The following is an 11,449-nucleotide window of genomic DNA, read 5'->3' as shown; positions in this document are numbered from 1 at the left end:
GAAGAAACTTTGGAATTGCAGAAGCACAACCGGCGATAGATGAAGCTTATGAAGAAATGATAGCGGAACTTGCGGAGGATTCGGCTTCGCCCGGAAGTGGTGATGAACAAGCTTCTTTTCCACCACCACCAACGCAACCTCCTCCGAACCTTGAAGGATTTATGAGATTTGTTAGAGATAATACATAGACTAATATGTAACTTGTATTTTGGCACATCTTCCTTAGTTTTTTTCCTTCTAATGGTGGTATTAGTACCTTGTTGTGCTCATTCCATTGGGGGAAGGATGACTAAGAAAGATATGCCATTTTTGGTAATAAAATTTATTGCTTCTACCCATGAGCTTCTTTTCGCAATATTTCTTTGTCTATACTTAGAATTATTTATAAGCTACAATATATACATAATATACAATATATATACTACAAGAAAATATATTATGCGAATATATATACATAAGATACAATATATATACTACAAGACAATATATTATGCGAATATATATACATAAGATACAATATATATACTACAAGACAATATATTATGCGAATATATATACATAATATACAATATATATACTACAAGAAAATATATTATGCGAACATATATACATAAGATACAATATATATACTACAAGAAAATATATTATGCGAATATATATACATAAGATACAATATATATACTACAAGAAAATATATTATGCGAATATATATACATAAGATACAATATATATACTACAAGACAATATATTATGCGAATATATATACATAAGATACAATATATATACTACAAGACAATATATTATGCGAATATATATACATAAGATACAATAAAATATATTATGCGAACATATATACATAAGATACAATATATATACTACAAGAAAATATATTATGCGAATATATATACATAAGATACAATATATATACTACAAGAAAATATATAAGAGAATATATATACATAAGATACAATATAATATACTACAAGAAAATATATTATGCATGACAATTTAGTGTTTTACTATTGTTTTGTTATTTTCTTTTTCGTCAAGCACTTTAATAATTAGATCTACATATATACCACATATATATTTTTAATATAGCCATGATACTACAAGAAATTGCCTTTAAAAAAAAAAAAGCCCGCTAGGCCCGCGAAGCCCACGAGCCCGGCCCGTTAAGCACAGGACCATGTGGGCTTAGGCCCGTCACGGGCTGGTTCCACCCATTTAGCCCACGAAGACCGGGACCGCCAGGCCCGGGACCGCCAGAGCCCAGGACCACGAAGCCCGGGACCGCGAGGCCCGGCCCGTTAGGCCCACTAAGGCCCGGGCCCGGGCCAGAATACAGCATTATCTATGTTATGTTATGAGACTTGTTGGTATGTTCGAATGGGGTCTCAAAGGCCTCGGTTGAGTTTTGGATGGGTTTCGGACCATTTTGGGCCATGTTAGTTATGCTGGTTTCTGTTGGTTCTAGTCTTCTTCGCGACTGCAAAGATTGAGACGCGATCACGTAGTGCAATGTGGGGTAATTTGATGTTTTCTCTTCACGTTCGCGCTCAGTACCGCGTTTGCACTTTTTGAGGCTTTAAGTCTTCGCGTTCGCGATCATGACCACGCGTTCGCGTAGTGTTGAGCGAGGCTGGTCAGTCTTGATGGGTTCTTCATCGCCTTAGCGATGGTTTGTCCGCGTTCGTGGAGGTCTGTCAATGTGCTTCATTGTGTTCACGAGGGTATTGCCGCGAATGCGTAGAGTTAATTGTGGTAGCATAATAATTGTGCATCGCGATTGCCTAGAGTACCACAGGGTAGTGCACATAAATACTTTATTTCGGACCTTTGAGTTATTTTATCACATTTTGAGTTGGGGGCTCACATTTGGGCGATTTTGGAGGCAATTTTCACCACATGGTTGGGTAAATGTTTTCCATTTGGATTTGATTATATTTTATGATTCTATCTTCGGTTTTGACATTTGATTGATGATTTTGAAAGAGAAATTGGGGGATTTTTGTTTAAATTTTTCTAAAGTGACTTTTTGAGTTTTGAACATGTATTCTGAGTCAGATTTGAGTGAAATTTGTATGGCTGGACTCGTAATTGAATGGGTTGTCAGATTTTGTGAGTTTTATCGGGTTCCGAGGTGCAATCTCGGGTTTGACTTTTTGGTTGACTTTGAGTAAATGTGTAAAGATTCAACCTTTATCGTTTGGGTTTGCTTCCTATGGCATTATTTGATGGTTTTGAGTTGCTTTTGGCTAGTTTCGAGTAGTTCGGAGGTCGATTGGAGCGGGATGACGCTTCTAATGTATTGATTTAGGCTTGTTTGAGGTAAGTGTCTTGCGTAACTTTGTTGGAGTAATTTTTCCTACTAATTGATATTGTTTGCTACATGCGGGGGTGATGTATATATGAGGTGACGAGCGTATATGCATGTGCCAGGGTTAATCATGCTTGGGGTAGATTATACGATTAATTGTGACTTGTAGGATTATGTGACCTTCTTACCTTATGTTTTACTTGGCTTCTAGATTAAGGTGAATATGAAGATTAAATGCTAGGAACCATGATTTAGCTTATTATAACTTCATTAAATTTGATAGACTTTTGTAAAATTACTGATGTGCTAAATTCGATTGTCATTATACTTAACGTAAATACATTGCTACAACCGGTATTCTTGAGATATTGGATTATATACTTGAGTTGAAGATCATTTGTGAGATTTGTGGAGATACTTGAACAATAAGGATCTTGAGGTTTGTTTAATTGTTATTGGCTTGAAACATGTGATTGATGTTCGTTTAGAATATTCACTTAATCACTCTCCTTGATATTATTCATGCTTCCTATATTGCTTGTTATTGATATACATGTTCTTGACGAGGAAGAGTGTAAATCAAGAGGGGTGATGACGAGCCATGTGAGTAAAGCACGAAGGGATGTCGTTTCATGTGAGTAAAGCACGAAGGGTGATGTCGTGCCATTTTATTTTCATTATCATGCGAGGATGAGAGTAAAAGCACGAAAGGTGATGTCGTGCCATTATTTTATATTATCATGTGTTCATGGAACGAAGGGTGTTTCCGTGCAGGCGAGGACAAGAGACATGCATTATATTGTGCTATCTTTTCCTTGCGTATACATTTATGCCTTTATCTTGAGTTATTACTATTGCACCTATATTTTCTACGTAACTTGTCATTGTTGTTCTGCTTTTGTCCTCTATTTTAATTGTCGTTGTGTTATCCATGCCTTCTATATCTTTAACCTGTAAATATCATGATTTCTTTCTTCTTTGTTATATCTACGTCTAGGTCGTTTCTCATTTGTTGCACTTTCGTATAAGCCTTCTACCATGTTAGTCGGTAAAATTTATATTTTCCTATCTTACTTTCTATCATCACTTTTGTGCCTCCTACTTAAATTGTTACCATTGCCCATACAATGTGCCTCATTTTGTACTACTACCTGTGTTTTTTTCTACCTTTTTGTTACCGTTATTGGCATTTCTTTCACCTGGTTGGTATTGTTATGTTTATGCTTGGTAAAAATGAGATGAATGCACGAAGGGTGTTGTTGTGTCATTTGATTTGAAATACATCTATATATCCTGTGAGGATGTGATAAATGCACAAAGGGTGTTGTCGTGCTATTTGATTTGATATTTTGAGTACCTTCCTCAGACTATGAAAGTTTGTGGATTTTACTATTTCGTTTGGTGGTTATTGCTTTAAGAAGAGGATTAGTTGTGACATGGAGGAAACTGACTGTGATTTCTTTTAGTATCATCTATTGCTTTGTATATCTGTTCTTGTACTCTCCCCTGTATTGCTTGTATTGTTTTTGTGTAAGTTTAATTGAGTAGATTATAACAGTGTGTATCTTTTAACTAAAAAGCCTCGTCACTTCTTCACCAATGTTAGACAATATACTTATTGGGTACATGAGGTCAGTTGTACTCATACTACACTTTTACACCTTGCGTGCAAATTTTGGGGCTGGAGTTGCTGTGTATGGCGAGAGCTGGCATCGAAAATGTATTTGCGTTCCAGTCATAGCTGTCATTTGTCCTTCGTAACTTTAGATTTTGTAAATCTATTTATATATATTTCGAACAAATGATGTATTTATTTCGTATCAGCTTTTGTAAATTCTAAATTTTAGAAGCTTATGATTTGTATTATCAGTCCTTGGGTTATTGTATAAAAGTTCAGATAATTCTTTCCTGTTTTCTTACAAATCTCATTTGGATTGTGCTGATTGTTGGTTGGCTTGCGTAGCGGGTTGGGTTAGGTACCATCACAATTAGTGAATTTTGGGTCGTGACAGCCTTTGTCCCAAACAAGTAATAATCAACTTTATCTTACACAAAAGTTACTTAAAAGCTTTTGTAATCACCTTTTCTTTCAAATCTTTTACAAGAGAAAAAGAAAAGTAGTACATTAACTAACAGGGCTAAACGAAAAATGTTGGAAACAGCTACCAGAAATGTAAGTCAAAGAATTGAATCCCAAATCAGATCAGCTAAAGATCAACCTTCTTCAGTTCCAATATATGCCTTTGCTGAGGATGTTCAGATGATTCTTAGGCAGCATTGTCAGATAATTCATCGCTGCTCGCTCTACCAACTTCTGAACCATTGATGTGGCCATTGCCATCGGAACCATATACGTGCCCCAATTTCACACGTTTGGTCTCTAAGTATTTTCTATTTTCTGTAGTTATAGGCGCCAACAACGGAACTCTACCTGCAATTGCCAGACCATATCCTTTGAGCCCAACATACTTCGCAGGGTTGTTTGTCATCAGTTTCATTGTACGAACACCCAAATCTCGAAGTATCTGAAATCAATACATTGACGTTCAAGCATCGAAGTTAACAAAACAGCATAAACCGGAGAAGTTGCTATTAACATGTGCCCCAAGAAAATTGCAATTCTTTTACTACTAGCCAACAAATTTTATATTTTTATTTCATAATAAAAAGAAGATAACTTTCTTTCAGTCAATACCTGTGCACCAATGCCATACTCCCGAGAATCAACAGGTAATCCCAACTCTTCATTAGCTTCAACCGTGTCGTGCCCATCATCTTGAAGATTGTAAGCACGAAGTTTATGCCCCAAACCTATTCCCCGTCCTTCATGTCCACGGAGATATACCAACACGCCTCTTCCAGCTTGCTCAATTTGCTTCATTGCAAGTGCCAACTGCTTACCACAGTCGCATCTCGCTGACCCAAATATGTCGCCGGTGAGACATTCTGAGTGCACTCTGACAAGAACATCTTTACCATCCCCGATATCACCCTATCCAAATCATGAACCTTGTCAAGATTAATCAGAAAGATACACCCTATGCAAATATATCATGTATTGACAGCATTACAGTTTCTTTTTCTTTTTTCGAGATTAGCCGAGGGCCTTTACCAAACAGCCTCTCTGCCCTGGAGGGCAGGGATAAGGTCTGCGTACACATTATCCTCCCCAGACCCCACTTGTGGGATCCCACTGGATTGTTGTTGTAGTCCAATAAATGGAGAAGGCACACGAATTAGAGAAAATTTGAGATCATGGTCAGTTCATATTGCTAGTGTTAGTGTGGTCTTTGATCTCCCTACTTCTGAATTTGCTTTCCCCCTTGTTGGTTCTTTTGATAGAAGCAAGGGGGGATGATACAAGTTACAACTACTTGTAAATGCTTGTAAAGCAATGTAACAAAATGAAAGGAAGTTTATTCAGCGGTCTGATCACAACTTTGCTTACTTTGACCATGGCGATATGCTCAATACCATCCAAGACAGACTTAAAACAGTAGGCTTTAAAAGGTCCCCACATTGTTGGTATTGGTGCCGCAGCAGCTAGCTCCACCAGTTTCTCTCTCTTCCTTCTATATCTGCCATAGGATATGGAAAACACTTTTTGTCATCTTGACTTAAGATTACTTATGAAAGATATGGCTTTACAAAGTGCTCTTGAAACCTGATATTAAGTGGTTAGTGTCACTATACTAAAAAGACTTGGAGCTAATAATAGGCTTCAGAAAAGGCTTAGACTTGTGCATTTCATGCTAGACCTATAACCATTTGCCTGATTAACAAATCATCATTTTGTCCTTTCACCCGTCTTTTCCCGTTTCTCACGTTGAATTCAATGCAGAATGAAGATTTTCAACCCGTAAAAGATGCATTAAGGATTCAGAATCATGCAATGAGTATAACACAGTCCTGACATCTGAAATATATTTTTAATATGTTTCTGTAAATTTACGGTTATGGATGACTTGCAAAAGAAATGACAACTAGAGCGGTTCTCATCCACATGGAATCTTACTTATACCAAAGAATTGGCATAGCCAAACACCAGACAATAAAGAAAACAATGTCTTTCGCAGTGAAGGAACAAGTGGGATTTGTCTATGTTCTCTTGCTAAAAGAGATTTCAACTTACAATAATAGGTACTCCCCTCAGTCCCATTTTATAAGACAACACTCTCACTATAATAGCCTGTTTGGCCAAGCTGCAAAAATCAGCTTATTTTGAGAAGTGTTTTTTCTCAAAAGTACTTTTGGTGAGAAGTAGTTTGTGTTTGGTTAATTAATTTGAAAAACACTTCTCAGCAGCAATTAGTGTTTGGCCAAGCTTTTAAAAATTGCTTTTAAGTGTATTTTTCTCAAAAGTGCTTTTCAAAAGAGAGCTTTTGGAGAGAAGCTACTTTTTTTTGCTTCTCCAAAGCTGCTTCTGCTTTTACTCAAAAGCGCTTTTTTTTCCTTCAAAAAGCTTGGCCAAACACTTCAACTTTGAAAAAGAACACCTTTTTTTAAAGAAAAAAAAAATGCTTTTGGCTTTGGAGAAGCTTGGCCAAACAGGCTATAAATCTTAATCAGTATTTGGGAGAGAGAACCTTTTCCTTAATCACGATTTTCTAAAAAAGTTATAAATAATTTTAAATTTTTAGAAATTCCAGTATATAGTTCTCTCTATGTAGTTTCTGAAATATGAAAGCTGTTAAATCTAATTTTGCATTTATCAAGTCTTTACCTGATCAAATCGGCAATGGATATAATTTTTAGGTTCTCAACCTCAGCAAATTGCCGAAGCCTCGGCAACCTGGCCATGGAACCATCGTCATCCACTATTTCACAAAGAACAGCAACGGGGTCCAACCCAGCCAAAACAGCAAGATCAACAGAAGCTTCAGTATGGCCAGCTCTTTTAAGCACCCCTCCTTCTCTATACTTGAGTGGGAAAATATGGCCAGGCCGGTTGAAATCCTCAGGTCTTGAATCTTTGGATGCCAGAGCCAATACTGTTTTTGCCCTATCACGAGCGGATACACCTGTAGTGGTACCATATTTTGCATCCTATATATCATATCCAACTAATATGTGTCAATGGCTGGGACAAATTTGAGATGGCGACACAAAATAAATAGCAAAGCAACATGCCCTATGGTTATGAACACAGAGCAACTCAACCAAATTACGAGCTGCTACCAGGACAAGTGAACAAAAGATTTTCAAGCCAAAATAGCAAAGTAATATGATTGGAAAATAACTGCTCTCAGCCACTGTTTAACTGATCATAAATATATCCAACAGAACAGCAGCTATTGGACGATGTTTCCAACATGTATTTAACTTCGATATATGACAAACATTACTTTTGGACCAGCCCAAGAACAATCATAGATTCTAATGAACATCGACCTCACACAATCAGCATCATACTCTTACTAAAAGATTGGTGCTGAGGAAACTAATCACAGATATAAAAGTAATCTTGTTTCTCGGGCCGGATAGTAGCTTCTAGAACTATAAAGAAAAAGCAGTGGACATACCACAGAAACAGTGAAAGCAGTAGAGAGTTTCTCCTCATTTTCTTTCGGTGGCACCATCAGTGGAAGTTGAAGCCTGTCTAGATCTTCACCTTTCATACTTGCACACACAATTCCAGTTCCATGTTTTACAATGAAGGCCATTGCTTCAGGTGTCGCTAATTCTGCCGCCATTATTAGATCACCCTCATTTTCTCTGTCTTCATCATCTACAACAATCACCATCTGCAAGTCTTTTCCAAATTACTAAGAGATGAAAGTATAAGTTTTGAAGTTTCCTCCACAAATAGAGGCACGCGGTGTTTTTTTTTTTTGGTTTGGGGGGGGGGGGGGTATTAACCAACCTTGCCTTGACGAATGTCTTCAATAGCCTCGGGAATAGAAGAGAATCCTTCAGCAGTATGATCGAGGTCAAATTCATCATCACCAGAGAGAAACCCACTTCTGTTTGGAGTTATTTCGGCGGTTGGTGTTCCGACAGCTATTGTATCAGGTTGTTGTTGAATTCCAGCTCCATGATTAACAAAAGAACCATTTTCTGCACCTCGGTTGCTATAACAAGACCAAACATTGTCTTCTCCTGATATTAATGTAGCCCTTAGTATTTTGCCGCCACTTTTGAAGCTGAAGGGCAACTTTCTAGCCAAACTTAGCGATGATAAATCTGATTTGTAGTTTGCTGTAGTTGGATTGAGAAAATATAGAGCATGGTAGGATCTAATAAGAAGGAGAACATGAAAAAAAAATTATACCTGAAGCCTGATACTAGAAGACAAAATGGCAAGCCAGAGGTAAAATACTTGATTTGTTATATGAGCTAAAATATTCAATTTCTAGGAAGTTCCTTTTCTCCATTTATCAAGTAAAAATGATCATTTCCATATAAGCACCACACAAAACAATGTATAACGGGAAAAACCACCAGAGCTAAAACTTTTAGGAACCCCTGAATAAACATATTTATATCACTGAACACAAAATTATCTCATCACAAATCGAAAACTTGCTAATCTCTACATGATTATTGCAAGTTTTGGCAAGTCTGCTTCAATAATCCTCTAACCAAAAGTTTTGCAATACCAGTCATCTCAGGAACTTTACACGCATGTGGAGCAAATTGAAGTTGTCAGCTTGACAACACAACTTGGAATCCACACTCAAAATTTGCAGACCTACACAAATTGAAGTGTGTAACCTAAACTCTAGAAGTTGGACAGCAATATGGGGAGAGGTGTCGTTTTTGGACCCCTAGTTCCAGACCATATTTAAGTGACAACATCTATACCTCAATCACAAGCTAGTTTGCCTTGGCTATAAGGATCTCCATATCCATTTCACTTCATTTGGGCTTGTTCCGATCCAATATTCAACAATTTGTCTTTTAGGATACTTAAGAGTACTCCTAAAATAGAATCCTCTAAATCTCAAACTTATCCCAACACGGCATATAATACCTTCAATCATTATTCAAATTTCAATCTAATCTTGTATGATTGAATTCAATATACATCCTTAACATCTTATTTCTTGGCAAAAATCTTGGGACCTTTCGACATGGCAAGTCACATATTGATTTACAAGTCTAACTGAGTAAATCTTCTGATAACTCCAAAAGAGATAGAAATCAAAGGTACCTAACAAGTAAGGTGAGCATAAAAATGATCGCAAATTACTCAAGATATGTGCTTTTTCACTCTAGGATGTTCACAACTCTAACCACTATGGAAATGAAGCTCCATCAATATGAGTGGTTTCCAGCTTCTTTATCTTGTAAGGACATACCAGCTTAAATTGGGTGGTAACATCGACATGTTAAGAAATAAGACACCCAATGAACTCACAAACACCTTGACCTTTGATATAACAAAATGCAAGTCAATGAATCACTTTCTACCAAAGTCTGATTCCTGTACTGCAATACTGCGCTGTCACATTCGTACAACTCAAGCTAGATTATTCTAATGCATCCTCGACTTCATTACTGCAGCTAGTCTTAAAGTTCCACCAATCTTCAGTGCACTTGTGCAGCATGGGATTGGCACCTCGCTTAGCTTAATCCGCACTTCAGTGTAGGCTCCACAGCGATAATTGCAGCAGAGGATTTGACCTGAAGCTCAGTGCAGCATATCTGTGTGTACACACACTCTCTTCATTTGCACCTTTCTACACTAAATGAGGCACTTTAATTGCAAGTTGCGCTTAAACCCAAATTAACCTTTGCAGGTTTTCTACTCATTTCGTCTTTGGTATCATTGACAAAAACAATATAAAAATGAGCTTGTCCTTGTATATAATAATCTGCATCAATGACAGCTCAAAGAATAAGTACAACAGTATAGCTGTAAATTCTTTGTAATGTGGTTTTTTCTGCTTCAATATATTCAAACCCTGTCTCCTTCAATAAATAAATAAACTCTATCCTCATATTTTATCCAAAAGCATACAGAATTTGTCTGTTCTGCATTTCAAACCATCCTACTTCCATAATTGTCATTCGCTAAATATATCATTAAAAAGGGCAGCCCGGTGCACTAAGCTCCCGCTATGCTCGGGGTCTGGGGAAGGGCCAGACCACTTCTATCGTACACAGTCTCACCCCTACATTTCTGCAAGAAGCTATTTCCACGGCTCAAACCCGTGACCTCCTCGATACATGGCAGCTAAATATATCATTACCATTCTAAAAATGTACTCATTTCTTTAATCGTGTTATTGTTAAAGCGAGGCATAACCAGTCACAACAAAAGATTCCATCTTTTTATCATAAATTTTCTACATAAGCACATTTTCCATAGCCAGCATATTCACTCACAAACAAATATACAATAAAGGAACAAACTTTAGAAAACTCTTGGAATTAAATATAATAAAAAAAGAAATGGGGTTATATAAAATGGCCAAAATACAGCAAAATTCCAGTGATCTTGATATTTTTGGAACAATTAAGAAAAAGGGTGTTCAAGAAAACTAACCGCAGACGGGAAAAACCCATTGAAGTTTGAATTGAAGCCATTATTATATTATATGGTGACCTAATTGAGTAAAAAGCTTTAATCTTTGATAGAAATGAAGAAAGCTCGAGAGTTATATTATGGATAAAAAGGAGTTACGAGAAGCTGCTCACTGAGCTGTTAAGTCTACCACCGCCACTGTTTAGGGATCATGACTACTTTGAATATGAACCGTTGGATTAGAATGTTCTTTTGCGATAAATATTCACAAATAGCTTTCACAAGTACGTTGGAATTTCACAATTCAAAAGCCAAGAGATGATATGGTAGGACAATTCTATTAAACTACTAGTAATATATTTGTGGGTTAAAGAAAAGTTAAAGAAATGAGAACCAAAGTAAAAAAAAGAAAAATACGAGGTTTATTTTGAATCTTTACATAAATATTTGGCCGAATATATTATTTACTTTTTCGTTACTATTGATTATACAATATCATACCTATACTATATAACAACAACAACAACAACCTAGTATAATCCCACTTAGTGGGGTCTAGGGAGGGTAGTGTGTACGCAGACCTTACCCCTACCCTGGGGTGGAGAGGCTGTTTACAAATAAACCACCGGCATCCTTCCCTCCAAGAACTTCTCACCTTG

General features: G+C 36.8%; 1 protein-coding gene across 2 annotated transcripts; it reads right to left on the bottom strand.

Moving 5' to 3' along the window:
• Positions 1-4,377: 4,377 nt before the first annotated feature.
• LOC104226676 (bifunctional riboflavin biosynthesis protein RIBA 1, chloroplastic-like) lies at positions 4,378-11,013 on the bottom strand. Of its 2 annotated transcripts, none has more exons than XM_009778706.2 (7): positions 10,812-11,013; positions 8,184-8,556; positions 7,843-8,064; positions 7,044-7,366; positions 5,769-5,898; positions 5,016-5,312; positions 4,378-4,845 (listed from the first exon to the last, which is right to left on the bottom strand). In XM_009778706.2, exons 1-7 carry the CDS (start codon positions 10,850-10,852, stop codon positions 4,588-4,590), a joined length of 1,644 nt encoding a protein of 547 aa, XP_009777008.1. In that variant the 5' UTR covers positions 10,853-11,013; the 3' UTR covers positions 4,378-4,587. The 2 variants fall into 2 exon arrangements, with proteins under 2 accessions (XP_009777008.1, XP_070001771.1); XM_070145670.1 differs by lacking the exon at positions 10,812-11,013 and adding an exon at positions 9,474-10,632.
• Between the last annotated feature and the right edge of the window lie 436 nt (positions 11,014-11,449).

The sequence above is a fragment of the Nicotiana sylvestris genome, chromosome 5 (genome assembly GCF_000393655.2).
Source record: "Nicotiana sylvestris chromosome 5, ASM39365v2, whole genome shotgun sequence".
Taxonomy (NCBI): Eukaryota; Viridiplantae; Streptophyta; class Magnoliopsida; order Solanales; family Solanaceae; genus Nicotiana; species Nicotiana sylvestris.
The sequence above is the reverse complement of the archived record's forward strand: the minus strand, read 5'-3'. Positions and strand labels throughout refer to the sequence as shown.